Here is a 23227-nt window from a genome sequence, read left to right on the forward strand (position 1 = left end):
CCAGGGTGCCAGGGTGGTCGCGCTGCCTATCCAGTGTGCGGAACGCACTCTACGTTACAGACGCCAAGCCGCGTCTGCTTGCCCGATACACTACAGCTTCTGCTGTCTAACCAGGTTCAGCAGTAGTTAAGCCGCAGCTAATTTTTTTTCATGTTGTCAATCGCGCTGGAATAATGAAACAACCATAGGAACACACGCAGAAAATAATATGCACGTCAAAACGTGGGTCCTTTCACTGACGGAAACATCCGTATTGGATTCAATTTGAACTCATTAGGCCCGATTAACTTAGTATTTCATGGACTTCTTTCGTGAGAAATTCGAGTTCAGCGGCTGAACATGGTTTTCCTACATAAAATTTCTTGCTTGGGTGGGAGCGACCTCCCTCTTGCTTCCCATAAGTCCACCACCGCTATTGCCGAGCTCTTTACTGCGCTTCAGTACAGAGCGAATTCGATTGACGTTGTCTTTGCCGTAGTTCCTCTTTCTGTAGCTTGTTCACCATTTTCGACGTGGCCGGAGCCCCAAACCCGGGAGAGAAGGAGGCGGAATAAGAAGCGAAGCCGGGATTGTCGTAATCTCCTATGGAAATTTCCTTGTTTATGCCACTACGGCTTGGCCAAGTGGGTATGTGAATATCTGCCATGTTTTAAGAGGAAGAAGCGAAACCGAGAAAGAGGGTGGTGTAAATCTCTCCAAAATTTGGGAAAATCCTTATTGAATCGTTCGCTTAGGTTTTTGTTCCGCGCACAGTGCGTGAGATCCGCTTTGCCTGTGTACCTGGGCATTCGGGCGTCTATTTTAACGAGGTGGCTGAAGGTGGAAGTGGCTAACGAGGTGAAGTTTCTAGCGCTTCCAACATATTTCAGCCAACCCGAGTGATCCATTGCTCAGTACCGTGGATTTTCACCACTTAAAGTTCCCATGGAATATCCGTTGGTGTAAATCAAGGCTTTGCGAGGTGTCAGTGACGCTTCTGCGATGCAGAATCCCTCACTTAAATTTTTACTTATGGAGATGTGGGTTCGCTGCGACAAACCTTTGTGTTCATGTGGGCAAGTTTAAACAATAGATCATTTTCTCTCTTGCCGGCGGTTCGCAGTTCAAAGAAAACAGTATTTGGAGGTCCCTATTTCGTGGTTAGGACTCCCTCTGTCTCTTCCAGGTCTTTGCTCGTTCGGTGCGAGCGCCAAGGAATTCCTGTTAAGCAGTGTTCGCGGCTAACTTTATGATTACATAAGTGCAACTAATCGGTTACCTTGTTAGTTGTATACAAAATGTTGTCGCGTGTCCAAAAATGGTCGATTTTATTCCTGGTAATTCATATTTCTTTAATTCATTTGACTTTTCTAATTTGTATATTGATTTGTTCTTCCGACGCCTATTTTTCCCCACGCAAATGCCTCTTTGGGATTATCCACTGAACCTTCGCCAATAACCCGGCGTGGGTATGTGCCATGTTTACTAAGGAGAAGAAGAAGAAGAAGAAAGAGGGTAGGTCATGGCACAGAGGACGCTCACCACGACCTCGTCAACTCTGCAGCGTCAGCAGGCGCAGCTGCCGGAAGCTCCTCTGCCGCCACCCGAAGAGTGGGGCATCCATGGTGAGCCACCTCGGTGCCACATGGTGGTACATGGCAAGAGAGGAATGCGTTCTGTCCTTGCCAGCAACCGGATGCGAAGCCAGGGGCAGGCCCTGAATTCCACTATATAGTTTATGGTTTGGCACGTTACAGTGGCCACATGGTTTGGAAAGAGAAAAAGAAAGGAAGTGACTACGTTGCCGGCAGTCGGTAGAATCAGTCAGTACGAAATTTAAACATTACAGGCATTGTATACTATTATGCACATTAAGCCATTGTCCCGTCCTCGATCTCCAAGTTAACAGGACCCCTGTCCTTCCGTCTTCCAATCTATCAGACTACATACTATTACCACTCCTTTTCCCGCCAAAACTTTTCTGTATCCGGCAATTAACCTCCTGTGTATTGGCCACTCCCCCGTGGTGGGTATGTGCCAGCAACGTCTGAGGCCTTCCTTCCGGTAGAATCGCCCGAAGAACAGAGTACCGGCAGTGTCGTCTTAATGGCTTTCTGTTGTCACGTGACGTGTACAACACCTCGAGAAGGAATTTTTGGTCCTTTTTTATATATGGAAAAAGAATGCAGGACAAATCAATATTTGTTTTCTCCTGGATAGTGTTGCCTTTAGGTAGCATTCTTAATTTTTTGGGGCTAGCTTTGATAGCGGCTGCCAGAATCTTCTTATGCGTGGTATTCTGCCGGCAGTATTGCTTCATCGGTTGTGTGCCGTGACATGAGCGAAGTCAGCCAATGGGGTCAAACTGCAGGCAAAGCTCTCTGCGGGCTATTTTTGCGGCTGCCAGCACATGTAGTGGTCCCGTCCAAAATATAAACCACAGGAAACGGGGCACCGTCAGAAGAAATACCGTGTAAAGCCTCCATATAGCCGTATCCCACCCGAGTAAGCGCCCCATTCGCATTGTGTCAGGCAAGGACATCTGTTTGAGGCTGGTTTCAAGCACACCACCCAGCGGGAGTTAGCTGCGCGGTTATCACAGCTTACCACGCAGGCACTCGCGCCCCGCCGCACCTGGCGCGTTATTATTGCTTTATCAGCGAGGATGCTTGCTGCTCGGCGGCTACATCGTCCCCATTGCTGGCTTCCCCCCTTGCCGCGGAAGAATCGTGCTTGTATGCGTACTGTAAAAAAAATGAAAATAACGAAGCACGCTTCTACCATCAGCCGTAACTGGACGCCTCTTGTGCTGTTTATAGGTCTAATAAAAGCACGACTTATTACCATCCCCAGTTAGCGCGTTGTGATGACCCCCATAATGCGCAGGTCCACACGGGACGGAGAGGCAAAGAGACACCGTATGGCTCAGTTTAAACAAACAGGTATATTCAATAATTACACATGATTAAGATTATACATCAGAGGCTGGGGCGTCCGAGCTTACGTGCCGACGACTTCATGGGGGCGATGGAGTGGCTCCGGAGTTGGGCTCGAGCGGTTGCTGGCAGAAGCTGCACGCCGTCGGGCTTCGGCGCTGAAGGCCCTCTTGGCGAACGATGTCGTCCTCAGCGTTCCTCTTCCGTACTGCTTGTCGATTTTTATATCCTCTTCTCCACACTCCCTAGGGTGAGGACGCCCACGCCGGAGGGGAAGGAGGGGGGGCTAGGGCTTTCACTTGGGCGCACAAACATACCACCGCACTTATAGTCTCGCTCCCCTCACGTGTTGAGTCCGAGGGAAAGAAGGTTGTCTTCGCGGTAGCGCATAGCGTCGGCTGTGGTACGGCGCGCTCTGGCCCGCTGACAGTTCCCGCGGGTCACCGGCCTCCATTCTTCATCCATCAACTGACACTCGCTCCTCAAGGTAAGGCGCGCTCTGGATCGCTGACAGTTCCCTTGTCCTGGAATGTGCTCGGGAGGGCCGCCCCTGGAACCGCCACGCCAATTGGGGAGGATAAAGCCTGTTTCCCCGCGGCGGCGGCGGCGGGTCCGGTTGGGCTTAAACCCCTTCGTTCTGGCCGTCACTCAAAGAGCATGCCTGGGTAATTGATGATGCCGCTGTCATCTGGGTCTCCGTCTACGCCGCGCCGTCGAACTCGGAACCTCGTAGCACACCCAAGGAATGTACCTCGTAGCACACACAAGGAATGTACCTCGTAGCACACACAAGGAATGTACCTCGTAGCACACACAAGGAATGTACCTCGTAGCACACACAAGGAATGTCACAGCGTATATTAGAGCATCGACATCGAGAAGAAAAAACGGGCTTGGGCGGAGCGTGTACTGGACTGGATAACAAGGCAAGTGTAGCAACGGGCGGCAGAAAATTCGGTGGGCGGATGAGTTGAGAAGTTTGCGAGGATAGGCTGACTGATGCTGGCAAAGGACGGGGTTACCTTTTTGGAGCGATGTGCTGCAGTGGGCGGCAGTGATCTTGAGAGGGTGTGTCGGCTCATAACCACTCACAACCGTTCTAAAGCGACACATATATGCTATACTCTGATTTCGGGTCCATGCATGGTGTATGCATATATACGGTGGTTTCCATTCATTTGTGAAGATTTAGAGAACTTAACAGTGCTATGTCAACCCTTGCGATGCCGTTGTATTGGCTCGTGTTCGGCTTGTAACAATATTATACGTGAAATCACTGCGTTCTCATGGTCTCTGCACGCGCCAAATAATTCTTGTCTCCATGTGTGAATCCAAAAAAAAAACTGGACAGAAAACAAACGCTGGTCAGTCACCTGATCGAGAAGAAGCCAATGCTTCCTTGCGCGTATGCGCACTGCTCACCCGTAGCTTCGTTATGTCATAAAGCTGCGGCTTTTACTAACGACATTTTAGCTAAATCTGTCTAACACTGCCGTTTTATTTGTCCAATTTTCTTTCAGTGCCGTAAGTATACCGACACATTTTGTTGGGAAATAAGTGCAGTGCATCTTCTTAATGCTAAACTGACTTGATACTACCTATATGTCACTGAACGCCTGGAAACTAGAAATTTTTTCGCAACCCCCCCCCCCTTCCCTTCCTCCCCATCCACGTAATGCCCTTCGAGGCTCTTAGAGAGTTGAAAACAAATAAATGATAACAAAATAAATGTCATGAGCTCACGCTGAAGATTACCGAGTATCTCATTTACGCGATTAGTTTAGTAAGTGGCCTGTTCAGTTACCTAAATAGCAGTTAAGTGGCTTATTTAGCTGGCTATTTATCCGTGCACGACATTATTGTTGCAGCATCAAAAGCTACTTGATTGTTTTTGCTTCACTGCGGCTATGTTGTGAGTGCTATGTCTGCTGATTCGAATCGATAAGTAATCATCGCACAGCGGGTAATTGACCCATCAAGGAGCCTGAGCGAATTTCCTGCCTTAACCTGGCTGCATAATGGGCGGCACCCCACGCTGTGTTTTTGGCGCATACCCTGGCTAGGTTTGAGAGAAAGGCAGAGCGGTCGATCAGAAGGATCATTCATCATCTGACCCGCTGCTGCGGAAGGGGAAAAGAAGATTAAAGAAGGTTATGATGAGCGACGATGCGGATGGAACAGACATGGAATATATATGCAACCACGTCAGGAGAGCAGCTTATCACAACCGCGGTTAGAGACTCCTGCTGCGCAAGAAACGTAGAAGAGCCCGCGTTGCCTGCGCAGTTTGCCATTGCACCGGCCAGGCTCACAGTACGAGGTCATCCGATAGTGGCCTGTTCTGGAAACGTTCCAAGGAAGATTCGACCAATGGGGTCCTGGACTATAGGTACACCACCTAGTGAGTGGGCCCCCACTAGGGGTCCATAATTCTCTTTAGTGTGCAATAAAAGATTTTCACCGCTGCCACCGCCAAGGAAGCGGCCAACGCATGCATATACAGGGCATACCGCAGGAACATGCTTCGCAATCTCAATGGCGCCACAAGAACAGGAAATCAAACAATTCACAGCGATACTCAGTTGCCTTACGTATTAACGCTGCAGCGTTAAAAGCCCCGTTGTCCAGAAAATTTGGTGTCGGCGTTTGCTTTGTGAACGGAAAATCACGAGCATGACTCTGGCAGGTGGTGCCCAGAGAGCGACCTAGGAGGCAGGTGGGCCACCTTGGTCACGTGGCCTTGCAGCGTCATCACAACCTGCTCATCGGATAGTGAGAAAAACTTTCAAGCGTGGCAGTTAAATTAATGATTGCTATAGCCCGGGAAGAGCAACCTGGGCCGCACAAGGCCACCGCTGAGAGCACCTGCCGTCGCAGGGATGCGGTGCATCACTTAACCACTGAGCCAGGAGAGGTATGAGGACTCCCAGTGATCTATTAATGTAAAGTAGAGAATGACCTTCTACATATATGGAAATTATCCCAATACGCTATCGCGTCATAGCCTTAAGGCGGAGCTTAAGTGTCTAGTCCAATTTTTCTCAATGCGATGACGCTAGAAGCTGCTGATGCCCATACCGGAAATGATGTGACTTCCGGTCTCTTCACGGCACTTGCCTCCAGCCAATTGATGAATTTTATGACCGACGGGACACTTTTTTTACTGATAAAGATTTTAATGCTCTTGCATTAAAAGAGGTTGCATAGGGTGGCAGAGAGCCAAGTGAGGATATGAAGTTAAGGTATTTTGCTAGGAGAGAGAGATCCTCCCGTGACCACTGATTAGCTGGACACGGCTAATCAGAGATAATATGTGTGGAGTTCGCTGACCGTTCTTCGAACGAAGACTGAGAAAGGCCGCGCCAGTGTCGGCGCCGCGTGCCGCATCAAAGGGAGCCGTCTGGTCTCTACTTCCTCCGTCTTGCAGCGGACGTCCTTGTTTACCCGCGCCGCCTCGGGCATAATCCGCCTTGAAAAAGCCTAACCAGATACAGCTGTCGACATGTGTGCGTCGTCAAGAGGTGACGAGACTTTGGCGATGCGGGAGAGATACAGCTGGGTGGGGACCGAGTGCTGGGTGACCAGGAAACGGATTATTCCCTTAACGACAGTGTTCTCTTTGTTGCTGTCAACAACCTGAGTCATCGCCTCGTCGGCACATGTTTCTAGCATCTGTGGTGCCGTGGGTGGCGTGGGGAACGGAAGTCGCATTTGTGTTGTTTGTGTGGTTATTTGAAACCTCCTTCCCAAATGTTTTAATCAGAACTTTTTCCCCAATCTCTGATCAGTGGGCGGACCTTATTTTCCTTTCCCTAACCACTGATTGGCGAGATGGGTCGTTTGTTATCTTATTGGTTGCTGTCCCCGCTAAGGGCAGAGACAGAGGGTTTAAAACCAAGCGCTCTGGGTTGAGCGGGGGCTGAATTCGTCTGATCCACGATTTAGTCATGTAAATAGTTTTCTCCTTGCTTTGCTTCTTCTCGTTTTTTTACCTATGTTGTAAATAAATAGTTAACCTTCTCCTTTCCTTGAGTAATGTGAATGTTTGCGAGTAGAACCACCGGGTCATCAAGAAACCCCGATTTCATCATCAAGTAGTTTCCTCTCATCGCCACCGGAAGGGGAAACTCAACTATATGGGAGATGTCTTTGCTCATTAGTGGACCTATTATGGGCTGGTGGTGACGATGACGCATATCAATCGAGGCCCTGAAGCACATGATATGTTACCTTTAGGTGTGAGCACAGGTTTGGTGCAGTGGAAGGGGTGTCATCTTTTAAAGCCAAATGAATGAAAGCAGGATTTCCACTTATAAACTGTCGATGCCAAAAAATTCTGATGCAATCTGGAATTGGAGCGAAGCAGGCGCCGTGTTTATTTGCTTCTGTCTTACGCACAACTCGAATACAGCGTCGAAACGGAAAAGGAAGAGCCTAGCGCTGTTTTACTTGGGTTCTTTATCGTCCTCTGTCCTGTCTTCTGTTCGCTCCGTTGCAGCAAACTCCGCCCGTACTAATTTCGTACGCGGACCTACTTCAAATCACGCCTAAGATAAACCGTCTTTCACTGAGTTTGTGACACGTACGAAGACAAAACCGATTTCATCGACGATGACATCCATCTGCACAATAGATAACTGACGAATTGTATTCTTCCAATTCAGCAAGTATACTAGTCGAAGCTTCGAAATGAATAAAGTGGTCCCTTATCAGGTGAGACATGACAAAGTTGTTTGCATATATGTCACGCGGCGGTGCATGGCAACGTTCTTTTGCACGTACGAAACCAACCAAGGAAATGTCCCCTGCTGGCGCAGCTGCACCCAGCGGGTGTCGTCTACGCGCGAGTACATGGCCCTGTGCGCCTTCACCTACTGCCTGCCCGTGGCCGCCCTGGGCGCCGCCGTGCTCATCATATACGTCTTCATCGGTGAGCCCTCATCGTCCAAGCTGCAAGAACGCTGCTGGACGCGGAGCGGATTAGCCATGCAGCCGTAAATGGGCAGCCTACCCCGCCTCGGTGGCTGAGTGGTAATGGCGCTCGGCTGGTGGCCCGAAAGACGCGGGTTCGATCCCGGCCGCGGCGGTCGAATTTCGATGGAGGCGAAATTCTAGAGGCCCGTGTGCTGTGCGATGTCGGTGCAAGTTAAAGAACACCAGGTGGTCAAAATTTCCGTAGCCCTTCACTACGGCGTCTCTCATGGCCTTAGTCGCATTGGGACGTTAAACCCCCATAAACTAAATGAGCAGCCCGATTATAGGACATTTAGCATAGCGCGATTCGCGGCGGAGCCACCGCTCATGCGCAGATCTTCCTTAGGGCGCCAGATGGCGCTAAGTGCCGGCCAACTGCGCGCATGCCCAACGCGTCAGGACCATGGTGCACTCAGAGCATGTGCCCAGGGAAGCGAATTGCGCTATGCTAAATCTCTCTACAGCCAGCGCACGGAGCTCGGGCGGACATTGAGGCTCAAGGTCGAAACGTGGTGGCTCAGCTATTTGTTTTCATTTCTCGAAATATGTCTGTTCGCTTCACCCTATTTAACGGTGAGGGCGGAAACTGTGCGAGAGCCCTCTTATGCTACCTATGGCATCAAGACTGCCAGAACCGAGAGAGGTTGTTTATTCTGCTGCTTTGTAAGTAATTTTCTTTAAGCGATATATTAATCGAAGTATTATTATCCCACTGATCAGCACTACACATTAAAAAAAAAATTAAACATTCCCCTATGCACCTTGGTTACGGTGACTGTTGGCTCCCTTCATAAGTTTGTCAAACGAGCCCCTCATTTCCTTAGCTTTGTCTGCTATTGGCTTAACGAGGGTCTCGGTTCTGGTAGTATACTATATATACTATATATATATAGTAGGTGTTCCAATGCGCCAGTTTACAAGTATAAGTACAGTAGTACGACAAACGCGACTGTTCATTTTAAAGGTTTCTGTGCCAGCAGTTTCGGGAATGGTATTCCCATATATATATATATATATATATATATATATATATATATATATATATATATATATATATATATATATATATATATATATATATATATATATATATATATATATATATATATATATTAAGGAAGCCAACAGTCACCGAAATCAAGGTGCATAGGGGAATGTTTCTTTTTTTTAATATCTAGTGCCAATCAATTAGTTTTTTTAAAGAAAATTACTTATAAAGAGCAGAAAAAACAACCTTGATGCCATAGGTAGCATAAGAGGGCTCTCGCACAGTTTCCGCCCTCGCCGTTAGATGACGTTCTACGTCACACTTGCGGTATTACAGGACGTGCTACGTCCACCGGTATGGACGAGGGTGGCGCTGGTGAACACTCTCAAGGTTCGCTTACACGCAAAACATAAATACCCACGAAAGCAGCAGATTGGACAGCCGTCGCCGTAGCTCAGTAGGTAAGAGCACCGGACGCGATATTCGGAGGTCGTGGGTTCCGATCCCACCGGCGGCATGTTTGTTTTTTCTGCTGCTTTATAAGTAATTTTCTTTTAAAAAACCAATTTATTGGCACTAGATATTAAAAAAAAAGAAACATTCCCCTATGCACCTTGATTTCGGTGACTGTTGGCTTCCTTAATATGTTTGTCAAACGAGCCCCTCACTTCATTTGCCTTGTCTGCTAATAGCTTAACGGGGGTCTCGGTTCTGGCAGTCTTGATGCTATAGGTAGCATAAGAGGGCTCTCGCACAGTTTCCGCCCTCGCCGTTAGATGACGTTCTACGTCACACTTGCGGTATTACAGGATGTGCTACGTCCACCGCTATGGACGAGGGTGGCGCTGATGAACACTCTCAAGGTTCGCTTACACGCAAAACATAAATACCCACGAAAGCAGCAGATTGGACAGCCGTCGCCGTAGCTCAGTTGGTAAGAGCACCGGACGCGATATTCGGAGGTCGTGGGTTCGGATCCCACCGGCGGCATGGTTGTTTTTTCTGCTGCTTTATAAGTAATTTTCTTTTAAAAAACTAATTGATTGGCACTAGATATTAAAAAAGACATTTCCCTATGCACCTTGATTTCGGTGACTGTTCGCTTCCTTAATACGTTTGTCAAACGAGCCCCTCACTTCATTTGCCTTGTATAGTGAGATGTATAGTGAGACGGCCAGGCCATAAGACACAAATATCCTGTTATCACGGCTTAAGTGTTATTTAACAGAAACAATTCAGGAGAAGCTGCCGATGAAGTTGCTCTTCGTATACATCATCCGCACCGTGGAAAAATACCTGGGGGCTGGTGACGAGTACTTGACGTTTACCATATTAGCTCTAAACATTGAAAATTCGTAATACGCAATGAGACGTATGTGTCCACGTATTTGACCACGTCGACTAAACTCATACGCTAATAATTCACGTGAAGTGGTTAATATTAGTAGTAGTTTAATTCGCGGACAGTTATCGATTGGAATTCTTTAACTGCAGCGTTGCATCGAATTACCAGCATATTTGCAGTTACTGCTTTCAATTCTAACTGTTATGCCTTCCCTGTTTAAGTCCGCAGTGTGAAATAGTAAATAAAAGAAGGCGTTTTGATTACTGTCTTTCTCATTTACACGCTCAACTAGCCCAGTATTAAAACGTTAACTGCTGTTTCCCCTTCGTTGCAGAAGAGACGCACCTATTCACGCCTTTCAAGGACCGTAAGTGCATGCGCTTCACGCAGCTTGCGACCGTCGCGCTAATGGCGAACTTCTCAGCCGTTCACCGCTTTCCGCTGCGCGTTTCAGGCAAAACGGCAACGGGTGAGTATATATTGCTTTCCAAGTTACTCGTCACCTCACTGCCGCCTTCGTCTCGTCTCCCATCACCTGTTACTGTTTGCAACGCCTGCCTCTCATCACTGGCCACCTTCAGATGGAGACAAAACGCAAAAAGGCGCCCGGCCGTGTGATGTGCGATGTCAGTGCTCGTTAAAGGGACCCTGAAATGATTTCGATGGGCATATTCTAGTACATCAGGTCAGTAGAGGTGGTCTTTCTGGATACTGGAGTTAAGTTTGAAAGCTCTGCGTGTACCCTATAATTTATAATGAATTTTGCAGCTACATTACGGTAGCATTTCGAGCCTTCAGCGTGGCGGCGCCATGGCGGTGGCGGCGCCGCCACCCCTTCGCTGCCGGGCTGTCACTTGATTGGTCACGTGGTGCGGAGCAGCTGCCGGCGGCGCGGCGCCGTGGCTGTTCACGTGGTTCGTCACCTGGTTGGTCACGTGACCAGCCACGTGGAGCGGAGCAGCTGCTGGTGCCGGCGGCGCGGCGCGCCGGCGAAACCGAGCTGCCACAGCTGTGCGCATGCGCCGTGTCAAGTAGGGCGAAGATGAAGGAATGCCCAGCGAAACGGAGCGGCGAAAGACTGACTTTGCAGTTCTACTGAGCAAGTACACTCGGCCAGCTGTAGCTATCGCGTCATTCCCGGTTTAACCAGAGCTAAACCCCTGCCATTTTTTTAAATCGCTGCTAGTAGTAGCTCGCTACAGATTAGGATGACGCACTTCACTACCCGCTCCCCTTCTCCGATGATGTCAGTGGGCAGACGGAGCGAGCTTGGAGGCTGGCTTATCTACCCGCTGATATCATCGGGGTAGGGGACCAGCGGTGAGGTGTGTCATCCTAATCGGTAGCGAGCTACTACGAGCAGCGATTTTTAAAAATTCGTTCTAAATTATAGAGTCCACGCAGAGCTTTCAAATTTTACTCGAATACCCACAAAGACCGCCTCTACTGATCTGTTGCACTGCAATATGCCCCTCAAAATCATTTTAGGGTCCCTTTAAAGGTCCCCAGTAGGTCGAAATTTTACTCCGGAGCCCTCCACTACGGTGCCTCTTATTTCACTTCCACCTTCTTCCATTTCGCTCACGGCGCGGTTGAAGTGTCCACCGGGAAGTGAGAATTACTGCACCATTTCCTTTCTTCAAAAAAGGACTACTAACTCACTGCCCCTTTCTAGTTCTTGTTTTGTATTGCTTTTTTTTCATGTTGGCTCTACGAAGTAACGCGCTGTGTACACAAGTTGGAAATTACCTGCCTTAGGAAAATCCCCTTGATGGGCACGTACGCCAGTTCTGTTCCCCCACCCCAGAACCCCCACCAGACCCAAAATTAAACAATAGAGAAGCTGTCGTGTGGAGGCGGCTACAAACCAATACATTTACTAACCCGGTATGGACTGTGGGGCGAGAGGGACCCTCGACCACGTGACTTGGGAGTGCCCAAATTCTCCCAGGGCAGGCAAAAATATTGACAGTAGAGAAGCCTGGGAGACCCTACTAACAAGCCTGGACCCTGAGCTCCAGCGCACCACCATCCGCCTGGCGGAAGAGGTCGCTACCAGTCAAGTACTGCCAGCCAGCCTCTAACCACGGAAGCGCAACTCCCCGCCTCCCAGGCTTGCGTGCCGGGGGCGGGGAGAAACGTCTTTTCTGGAGGAAATTAAACTTGTTCTCTCTCTCTCTCTAGACGAACTCGCCCGCTGCACCAACCGGTATGAGTGAGGCATAGTATAGCTAACTCAAGCTGTCCCTTTTGCCGGTTGACTTCTGTACATGCTGGTAGCCAGCCGGAGCCTCCATCAACTGCGAATGACGACGGCTAAGAAACCGCTACTTAAGAAAATACAGTGAGGATGTAAGCGTGTCGACCAGCTGTTAGGACAGAACTAAACAAGTGTGTTGCAGCGGGCACTCAGGTTTTGCAGCATTCTTTGCCACAGATGGCACCCGTTCCCATTATCCGTATTCGCCGGCGTTCTTTTTCGGCGCGGCACATATCCGGTCCCTGGAAAAGTTGAACTTCTATAGTGGGCGTGCTTTTATCGCAGATTTTTCTCTTTTTTTTTCAGTCCAGATAGCCACGGAAGGTAAGCGCTAGATTCTGCTATTTTAAGTCGTTTTTCGTTCGTGACAACCGTGTGTGCAGATTTGGTGACCCAACAGCTGGGAGACGGGTCGCGGCGGTGTCCAGCCTCATAACGAAGACCTCTTTCGGTTCCGCTGTCGGGCCTGTGTGACACCACTGGGTCGCGTCGGCCTTGTTATGGCCTTTGTCTTGTAGCAAACTCGACTCAGGCTATGGTTGCGAGTGTGACGAGAAGCACTGGGCGTGCCACGGAGGTCGCGCCGTCTTTGTCGGTCGGTGCCAGTGCAGGTACAGAAATGGGCTTGGGCAGGGCATGTAATGTGAAGCCAAGACAACCGCTGGTCCTTAAGGGTAACGGAGTGGATTCCAAGAGAAGGCAAGCATAGCAGGGGGCGGAAGGAGGTTAGGTGGGCGTATGAGATTAGGAAGTTTGCAGGCATAGGGTGGACGCAGCTGGCACAGGACAGGGTTGATTGGAGAGAGAGGGGAGAGGCAGCCTGCGGTGGGCGTAGTCAGGCTGATGATGATGATGACCAGTTAAGAATGGAATGAGGAGCTTTCTCCCTTCGTGCTGCTTTGCTGCTCCATTGGGGGGGGGGGGGGGAATAACTTAGGTTTCACTACAATTAAGTTCCCAACTATGCACTCTAAACACGAAATGACTAAATAGGGAGTAAGTTGCCCTCTATAGCACTCCTTTTAGTGGTCAGAGTATGGTGCCGAAGCCCTGGGATATATATTTCCATCGTTTCGAAATACGGAATTCTTCGGGTTGGCAACGAAAACTAACTCTCCCGTCAAATTCATGTGAAGTTCTATCAGTTACGGAGGTTTTAACCGAGGTTTCACTCTATTTAGTAACCCCAAAACCTCTGGTACCGCGATTAAAGGCCTCTTCCCATGGGTCATTGCTAATTACCATCAAGTTACTATGCTCTGCAGTGCCAATATGCCTCCGTTGCCAAGAGTAAGCATTCCGTATAAGTTTAATGATCGAAACATCTAGGGAAGAACTTGGGCAACATACCCTGTCCCTAGAAAGGAGGGCACTAGAGGACAGCTTACTACCTCTTTACTCCCATATGGGCGTATTCGTGTTACGTGTTAGCCACTACGTTTGGGCAAGCTGGCAGGTACTTGGACGACCAGTTAAAAGGTGAAAACGGTGTCAGTGGGTCATATATTCCATCACTGCTGACAATGGAGTGACAAAGCCACAGTTAAGACAAACGCACCTTAAGCAGAGACAAACTCGCAAGGGCTCTGTTATAAGTGCTTTTCGCGGCAGTCGTGGCGCGTGCATCAGCGTTCCGTCAGCGGCAATATCACACGAAGAAAAAATATAAAAATGAATTTTGAGGCAGCCAAGGTTAAAAGCGTTTGGGTACATCTTTATTACTAACGCAACGCACGGCTGTTCCTGTGGACATTGAATACATGCAGAAAACAGAATACGCACGAGGTATATAAATATACAGCTCGGGCAGTGCTTTATAAAGTATTGCTGGCAGCAATGTGTGGATAGTCGTGTCGTCTTCCTGGGCGACAGAAAAACAGCCACTTCAGCATTTCTAATGTGCCGGTTTGTGAGGCAGTCTACTCGCGTTAGCGCGGACTTGGATTGAGATGTCCAAATTCACACCGACGGGTTATCCACCCTGCGCCGCAGCGTCCCCGTGCCTGGAGCAGCCCCGGTGGGCGCCATGCCTTCCCTCCGCGGCGCCCTCTGCCGGGCACAGCCTCTTCTACTTCGACCGGCAGCTGCAGTCGTGCACGCCCAGGGAGTCGCTGCCCATCCCGTGCCTGCACCAGACAGCCGCCTTGTTCGCCACACAAGCGGACTGCTTCGGCGAATGCGCCAGATTCCCGAATAATCCCCATTGTGAGTATACTCGGCAGCGGATTGGATGAGCATGGCGATCTGATTTTAATTTTCTTGGCCGAACAGCGCAATCGCTGAAATGGTCGGTCTACTCAACGTGGGGGCAGTTTCCCATTACTACGAGCATTCCCAACCAGAGAAGCCGAGCACAGATATGGGGAATGCTCGTACCCACTAGAGCACCAGCGCGTACCCTGCGGCCCTGGGTCGCTGGGCCACCACTGCGGTAATGTAATCTATCTAAGCATTCATCGTCACCAACGCCATCATCATCATAATCGTCATCATCCTTACTGCGCCCACTGCAGAGCAAAGGCCTCTTCCATGTCTCTCCTATTAACCCTGTGTTTTGCCAGCTGCGGCCACCGTATCCCCGCAAACTTCTTAATCTCACCCGCCCGCCTAACTTTCTGCTGCCCCCTGCTACGCTTTCCTTCTCTTGGGATTCACTCCGTTATTATCTTGCCTTCGTATTACTTGCCCTGCCCAAGCCCATTTCTTCCTCTTGATTTCGACTAGGATGTCATTAACCCGCGTTTGTTCCCTCACCCACTCTGCCTGCTTCCAGTCTCTTAATATTACATTTCTATAGCTCGCTGCGTTGTAATTAAGAACCCTTTTCGTTAGCCTCGATGTTTCTGCCCCGTAGGTGAGTACCGGTAAGGTGCAGCTGTTGTATACTTTTCTCTTGTGGGGTATTGGTAAACTGCCACTCATGATCTGAAAGAACCTGTCATATGCGCTCCAACCCAATCTTATTCTTCTAGTCACTTCCCCCTCATGCTCCGGGTCAACGGTCACTACCTGGCCTAAGTAGACGTATTGCCTTACCACTTCCAGCACCTCGCTAGCATTTGTAAACTGCTGTTCCCTTGCGAGACCTCAATGTGGAGGCGGTTTTCCCGGCAACATTGGTACCAAAACTGTGACGCAACGTCGTACAGCGTTCCGGGTGGTGTCATATGATTTCTCGTTACATATAGCTTACATGTGCTCAAATTGGAGGCCAGCTTGAGACAGGGATTCGAACCTACCATATGCACCTTCAAGTGTATGCCTTCCCAGACTCTCTACCTCTTCCCTTAAGGCGCGGCTGTGTCCAGCGAGATATGTGAGACAGTTACTGCGCAATTTCCTTTCCTCCAAAACCAATTTTCTTATGAAAATTGTGATGCAACCGTTCGTCCTAAAGTATCCCATGTGGTGTCATGCGCGCGCGCGTGTGTAGGAGGGTGTCAATGCACCCAGGGACAGTAATGCTTTCACGTGAGCAGTCTTAAGTGCCTCTGCCAAATTCTTATTCACTTTATTGGCAGCACTTAGAACTATAGTCATCAAGCAAGTACCCCAAGAATGTGGAGGGGGGGGGGCACCCCCCTAAATCGACCTCTCTCCTCTAATTCCCCTAAAAATGCTATTGGTGGGCTTGTGTGCTGGGGAGAATGCTCGGGACCTTGGCCAGGGCCGGTCGCTGCCGCCGCCGCCGCACCACAGCACTCTCATCTCCGGCAGCCCTCAATAAATGTAGCCGCGGTCGCCCTCCTGGGCGACCTCCACAGGCTTTCATCTCTCAGCGACCCCCCCCCCCCCTGTTCATTTCGATAAGGAATTTTCGCGGCCGCTCCAGAAAAAAAAAAGATCCTGGCTATGTGCCTGCTATTACAATGCTTAGATCGAGTGTCTGCAGCTGGCACAGGACACGCCTAACTGGTGATTGTTAGGAGCGCACTTTCTCATGCAGTGGACGCAGGTCTTACGGCAATAACGATTATTTGTATGCACCAAAGCTACGCCTTGCATGGCTAACGGTATACGCCGTGGTGGTAGCAGCAGGAGGTTCCCTGGCGTAGTTCAAAGCGTCGGGGCAGATGCTATTTCGGTTCGCCTCCATCCAAATGTAGACACCGCTGCCGGGGAACGAATACGCGACCATGTGCAAACCACCATAGCCGCCGAGACACGGCGCGGGATGTGGGGGAAAGAGCGTGTTCTGCCACGTTCTTTCTGTGAAGGGTGATTCTTGCTTCACTGCCTCGCTTCATCTGGCGTAGAAAAATTACTAATCTGGGCTTACGTAACGAGCCACGTCGTTAAGCGACTGTCTTAAGTCAACGCGAGTCAGAGTAGATCATTATGGGCACAGCAGTGCGAAATAACGAGAGGGAAGAGAAAACTATGCGCGCGCTTACTGGCAACAAAAGCGTTTCAAAGCTCGGAATAAATACATGTCGTGGAAAAGAAAAGAAATTTCTATTGCTCTTTTTTTACATGTATTTAGGTACCACAAGGAAGCCATAAACACCAAACGTTAGCAGGCACCATCCTAAAAGCGGACGTCTTTCTCCGAAAGCATGAACACTTGGTTTGCACAGTTGGCTCTTCACTTGAAAGTATTACAGTCGCCTGCTATCTCACGAACTCTCTGGTCGCAGCAGGTGAAGACAACAGAAGTTTCGGCTAACAATACTTCGCGGCTGTTATATCGCACGCGGTGCGAGGTCGCAGCGACGGTTGACAGGTGCGAGGTGCCCTCGAAGCTTTCTCCTCTTGCTGCTTTTGTGTACGAACTGTAGGTGAAATGCTCCTCACAGTACTCTACAGAGTGGCGGCTGTGTGGCGCAGGGATCCTGCCGGCGGGCTGCCGCAAGCTCCGACTGGCCCCCTGCACCGTCAACGACACCGTGGCCACGTACGTGCCTCTGGATCCGAGTCGGTGCGGCGAGACGCGCGAGTGCAGGGGCTCCCAATACGTTTTCCAGACGCTAGCTGACTGCGAGCTAGCCTGTGTCAGTGAGTGCATCCTCTTTCTCACGGCGGCATAGTTCTTTTCTGGACTACCAGAGACGGAAGCGCTTGAATGCTTCACCAGAGCCCGTCCATATTTTTTTTTAATGCGACAGCATTAGAACCCCCGTCTTAGCAAGAACGCCCGGTGATGCGATTCGCCTGAAGCCTCGGATGGGAGGAATAGGTGGGAGGAGTCACGTGGAGAGGATAGGCGCGGCGGCCAATCAAAGAAGGGGAGAGGAGGTTGTATAGATGCGAGGGATGCTGGAGAGGGGAAAAGCGCAGTCCGAGTTTGGTCGGTGGCCAGTAAGAGGAGGAGGAGAAGAGTGTGGTGTGGAGGGGAATGGGTGACGGAGAGGTGAAAAGCGCAGTCGGAGCACGGCGGCATTCAGTTATCGTTCACTCTTTGAAGTGGTCGAACATGTGCCGTGTGTTCCCCGGCTCTGAAACGGTTGCACTTGTCCACTGAACGATGCCAGTTTAAACTAGAAAACCGAAAGTTTAATGACTTCGTGTGAGCGAATTCATTCCATGCGCACAAATTGGTCGCACACTAGTAGGGTCACTAAAGCTAACACATACAGTTGCCGCATGAATCGCGTTGATTGCCTGTGATTTTTTTAATCATTGCAGTATTCCGGTTTTCTTACGATTCATGAAGGATGCAGGCGCGGTAAAACAAACCGCGCTGGCGTGTAAGTGCCTTAGATATTTTGCAATCCAAATTTTCGCGTTCATCGAGCCATGTGTGTTTGGGCTATTGTATATTTGATTGCAAGTAATTGCAAACTACTGCAAGTTTGATGGCTGTTCTTTTCAGCGCCCAAGCGTTTAGGAGCCTCCGCGCCAAGCGGCTGCTTCGGTCACAGGCTCTGTGTTCTGCGAAGTCTCGAAGGCAGTGAGCGTACACGTATGCACGATTACTGCTTCACCTTATCTGCACATGTATGTCCCCACCGTACGGTTGAAGGACGATGCAGCACATGCTTTCATTACTGGTATGGATGTCAATAAGCCACAAGTGAAGCACTGCTCCTGAACTTCGTCCCTGTAGTTGCTGGTGCAGTGTAGCCAGCTTTCCAGCTCATTGACGAATGCATATCTGGGGTCACAGCAATGCAATGCGGATATATTTTCTTTGTGTTTCGCTATAGCCGTGGGTATACGATATCGGTTCCTGCGCGTATATAACTTTTTCTGAATATTCGTTTTGTATAGCGTCCATTCGAATCTGCAGAGGTTGCATTTTGTGTGCTAAGTGGCAGATGACTTGAAGGCGGCTTTTGTCCTCTCATGTTCTTCATACAGGCTACTTGTGGGTTGCATATTGCCGCACACTGTTCGAACCGGAAAAATTAACCGCCTTTGTCTGTATAGTCGTTTGCATCTACTATCGCGCCTGTATGATTTGCAATACTCACTAGATCCTGATTTGATGAAGCAGTACGAGTTTGCCGGGGCTACTGAAGACCTATGCACTCAGCTGGCTCCCAATATAGGCTGTGCACAATGGTGCATTTGTTAGCTGTCAGCCGGAAACCGCGGTAAGGTCACCTCCGCCGTGTTGCAGGTCATACTGAGCGCTAATTCATGTATATATATATATATATATATATATATATATATATATATATATATATATATATATATATATATATATATATATATATATATATATATATATGGCACTAGATATTAAAAAAAAGAAACATTCCCCTATGCACCTTGATTTCGGTGACTGTTGGCTTCCTTAATATGTTTGTCAAACGAGCCCCTCACTTCATTTGCCTTGTCTGCTAATAGCTTAACGGGGGTCTCGGTTCTGGCAGTCTTGATGCCTTAGGTAGCATAAGAGGGCTCTCGCACAGTCTCCGCCCTCGCCGTTAGATGACGTTCTACGTCACACTTGCGGTATTACAGGACGTGCTACGTCCACCGCTATGGACGAGGGTGGCGCTGGTGAACACTCTCAAGGTTCGCTTACACGCAAAACATAAATACCCACGAAAGCAGCAGATTGGACAGCCGTCGCCGTAGCTCAGTTGGTAAGAGCACCGGACGCGATATGCGGAGGTCGTGGGTTGAGATCCCACCGGCGGCATGATTGTTTTTCTGCTGCTTTATAATTAATTTTCTTTTAAAAAACTAATTGATTGGCACTAGATATTAAAAAAAAGAAACATTCCCCTATGCACCTTGAATTCGGTGACTGTTGGCTTCCTTAATATGTTTGTCAAACGAGCCCCTCACTTCATTCGCCTTGTCTGCTAATAGCTTAACGGGGGTCTCGGTTCTGGCAGTCTTGATGCCTTAGGTAGCATAAGAGGGCTCTCGCACAGTCTCCGCCCTCGCCGTTAGATGACGTTCTACGTCACACTTGCGGTATTACAGGACGTGCTACGTCCACCGCTATGGACGAGGGTGGCGCTGGTGAACACTCTCAAGGTTCGCTTACACGCAAAACATAAATACCCACGAAAGCAGAAGATTGGACAGCCGTCGCCGTAGCTCAGTTGGTAAGAGCACCGGACGCGATATGCGGAGGTCGTGGGTTGAGATCCCACCGGCGGCATGATTGTTTTTCTGCTGCTTTATAATTAATTTTCTTTTAAAAAACTAATTGATTGGCACTAGATATTAAAAAGAAAAAAGAAACATTCCCCTATGCACCTTGAATTCGGTGACTGTTGGCTTCCTTAATATGTTTGTCAAACGAGCCCCTCACTTCATTCGCCTTGTCTGTGTATATATATATATATATATATATATATATACGTTGTTCTGAAGGAAAGAGGGTGAAAATGAAGGTTGCCAATATAGTAATAAAAAAGGCCATCGAAGTCTACTGCGGGAACTTTACAAATTGACGGAAGTGCTGAAGGCAGAGGTCTCTCGCTGACGAATGACAGTCTAAGGCGAATTAGCCTATATTTGAGTAAAAAGGGGAGTAAGCGCTCATTACTCTAGCGCGCTCTCCTTTAGGGACAGGGTATGCTGCCCAAGTTCCGGAAGAGATTTTGATCACTAAATACTACGGCATGCTTACTCCTGGCAAAGGAGGTGTGTTAACACTGCAAGGCTTAGTAGCTTGATACAATTAGCAAAGAGAGGAGGCTTTTAAATGCGTCATCTTAGATCTGGCTGTTAACAATTAGAGGGGATTGAAACGTGGTCAAAATTTTTTTTATAACTGTTAGAACTTCTCATGTTGTGAAGATAGAATTTGTTTCTGTTACCAATTGTGCGTATTCCGCTAGAGGACAGCTTACCCACTTTTTACTGCCATATAGGTGTATTCGTGTTTAAAGTGCACAGCTGGGTCTTGATGGAAGTATCTGTACCATATACGACGCTGCAACGGTCAGCCAGATCCTACTTCGGCCACGTTCCACAATTGACACCTGCGGGCTGACAGTATGGTCATATATAGCAAGGGGCGGAGGCTGACTCTCTCGTTTAATTTGTGAGTTCATATGTACGCGTATGAACACTCATGAAAGGATGACGGATGACAGTCGCCCTCGTCGCTCAGTTAATTACGTTTACGTTAACTGTGTTTAACGTCCCAAAGCTACCCAGGTTATGAGGGACGCCGTAGTCGAGGGCTCAGAAAATTCCAACCACTCAGGGTGCACTGACATCGCACTGTGCACGGGCCTCTATAGAATATCGCCTCCATCGAAATACGACTGCCGTGACCGGGTTCGAACCCGCGTCCTTTGGGTTAGCAGCCGGGCACCATAACCACTGGGCCACCAAGGCGGCTTCTCAGTTAATTAGTCACTGGTGTTGCTGGTCTTGATGAATGACCTCTATATCCAAGTCGGCGGCTTGCCAGGCTCAGAGGAGTTGTGCTCGGCCGTCCCTCTCTCTACTGACGCAATGCACGCGCGTCGCAGTGAACTACGCGCAGAACCGGTGCGTCCCTCCTCCGGTGTCGGCGTCCTGCGGCAACCTGTCTCGCGCAGTGCGCTGGTTCTTCAACGCGTTCACCAGGGCGTGCGAGCACTTCGAGCAGCTGTGCCTGGCCGGCCGAAACCGGTTCGACACGTACGGCGACTGCGCCCACGCCTGCCTTGGCGCCTAGCTGACGCGCTGCGCGACCGCTAGCTGCGCACGTCGGGCTCGGAGCGACGCTTGCCCACCTTGAGGAGCCTCCACCGTGCAGCCATGGCGGATGGCGCAACGCAGGCTTAGCGACAAGTGGGTCGGAACCTGCTGTGGCCACAGCCTGGCGACGTGGACAGATAATGATTTAAACCTTGTATTCAGCTTGTTGCATGATAAGTAAATATTGTTAGAGTAAACGTTTTTCGTGCGAGTTTTGGCGGTGATTACTGTTGCGTGTGCTGTGTGCGTTTTCTTGCTTCGCGCGGGCACAGATACGCTTGCGTATGGTAGCTAGGCATACTATCATTATTTCAACATAAAAATGATATAGTGTACATTAGTCTTCCCGCTCCGGCCGGCGCATAATAGTCTCGTAACGTCGTGTCCTTGCATCACCTCGAGTAGGGCTGTCCGCGTGGCCGCCGAGTAAGCCAGAATTCTGGATGGCGGGAATGAATGCGCCTCGGATGGTAGGCCTCAGCTCTGATTCAATGGCCGTCCAGTTAGCCCGTCGCTGACTCAGCCTAGCTCGTTTGCCGCGCCGGGAGTTCTGACATCCCCCCAAGTTCGTGTTTCATGTCACTTGCGGCCATGAGTTCCCTGCCTGCTAATGTATAACATGTGCTTAAGAGACGCGGGCACTGAATAGACGGAATATAGGATACGAAAGGAAACGCCAGCTCGTGCCGTCACGGCAGGGGCAAAAAGCAGAAGACAGCAAACAATTACCAAGTCTGCTGGACAAGTCGCTGGCAGTAGACTCATTCATACATGTATTAAAAAATTTTGAATATTGGAAAATTGTAAGCTACTTGAAGGTAAGGGCCCATTCTTCCGATGTGTAGAAACATCTTTACAAAGTTTTTCCATCACTCGCATCGAGCAGTAAGACTGCCATATAAAACCAATGGCGAACGCATTGGAAGATAGCACAAAAAGCAAAAAGATGCAATCCTGCCTACGGAATATCTGCGGATATATTGATTTTTGTAGTAACGTCTTAAAAATATATAAAAAATGTGGTCATAAACTTTCGCATTCAAAAATGCTTTTGTACATTATTGCTGGGTATGCGTCCATTTAAGCTTGATCAGGGGCTCATTAAACCTGGTACGCACTACAAGGATCAGTCAAACAGATATTTGCAGTCCTTTTAAGCATGCGGGTTTTTTTTGGCGGCTCAATGTTTCACTTCAACAGATTATAATTTGTTTACTTCTTAAAACTTATTGATACAGAGCACACTAACTGACAACGTTCGTATTGCTTGCGTCAAAGTAATTCGTGTATGTCTCTTTCAGTGTAGAGATTAGGTATGTACGTATAGAAAGACTTCAAAGCATTCGACGTAACATATCCTACGCGCATCGATCCGCGTACCCTCAAGCACGCCTTCAACCAACGAGCGGCGCTCCACGCGACCGGGGCGCCAGAGACTGAGACGCACGCGGTTCTTTGGTTTCTACCGCGCGGCGCGTCGGCAGCAAGGAAACGTTCGGAGACCCTCAAACAACCGCTTTCATGCAAGTTGGATTCCAGCAAAAAGTACATGTGTTCCGCCGACTCTGTCTTCATACTTGAGTTCCTCGTTACGCGTGCACGCAACAGCTGATTACTCATCACTGTCACATCAATTGAGGACT

At 49.2% G+C, this 23227-nt stretch overlaps 1 protein-coding gene across 1 annotated transcript; it reads left to right on the top strand.

The window, feature by feature from the left end:
- The first annotated feature begins 1501 nt into the window (after positions 1-1501).
- On the top strand, positions 1502-21698 carry LOC144133924 (uncharacterized). The gene is made up of 7 exons (XM_077666976.1): positions 1502-1604; positions 7711-7845; positions 10557-10589; positions 12789-12806; positions 14475-14687; positions 17310-17477; positions 21374-21698. Exons 1-7 carry the CDS (start codon positions 1502-1504, stop codon positions 21559-21561), a joined length of 858 nt encoding a protein of 285 aa, XP_077523102.1. The 3' UTR covers positions 21562-21698.
- The last annotated feature ends 1529 nt before the right edge of the window (positions 21699-23227 follow it).

The sequence above is a fragment of the Amblyomma americanum genome, chromosome 5 (assembly GCF_052857255.1).
Source record: "Amblyomma americanum isolate KBUSLIRL-KWMA chromosome 5, ASM5285725v1, whole genome shotgun sequence".
Lineage (NCBI taxonomy): Eukaryota > Metazoa > Arthropoda > Arachnida > Ixodida > Ixodidae > Amblyomma > Amblyomma americanum.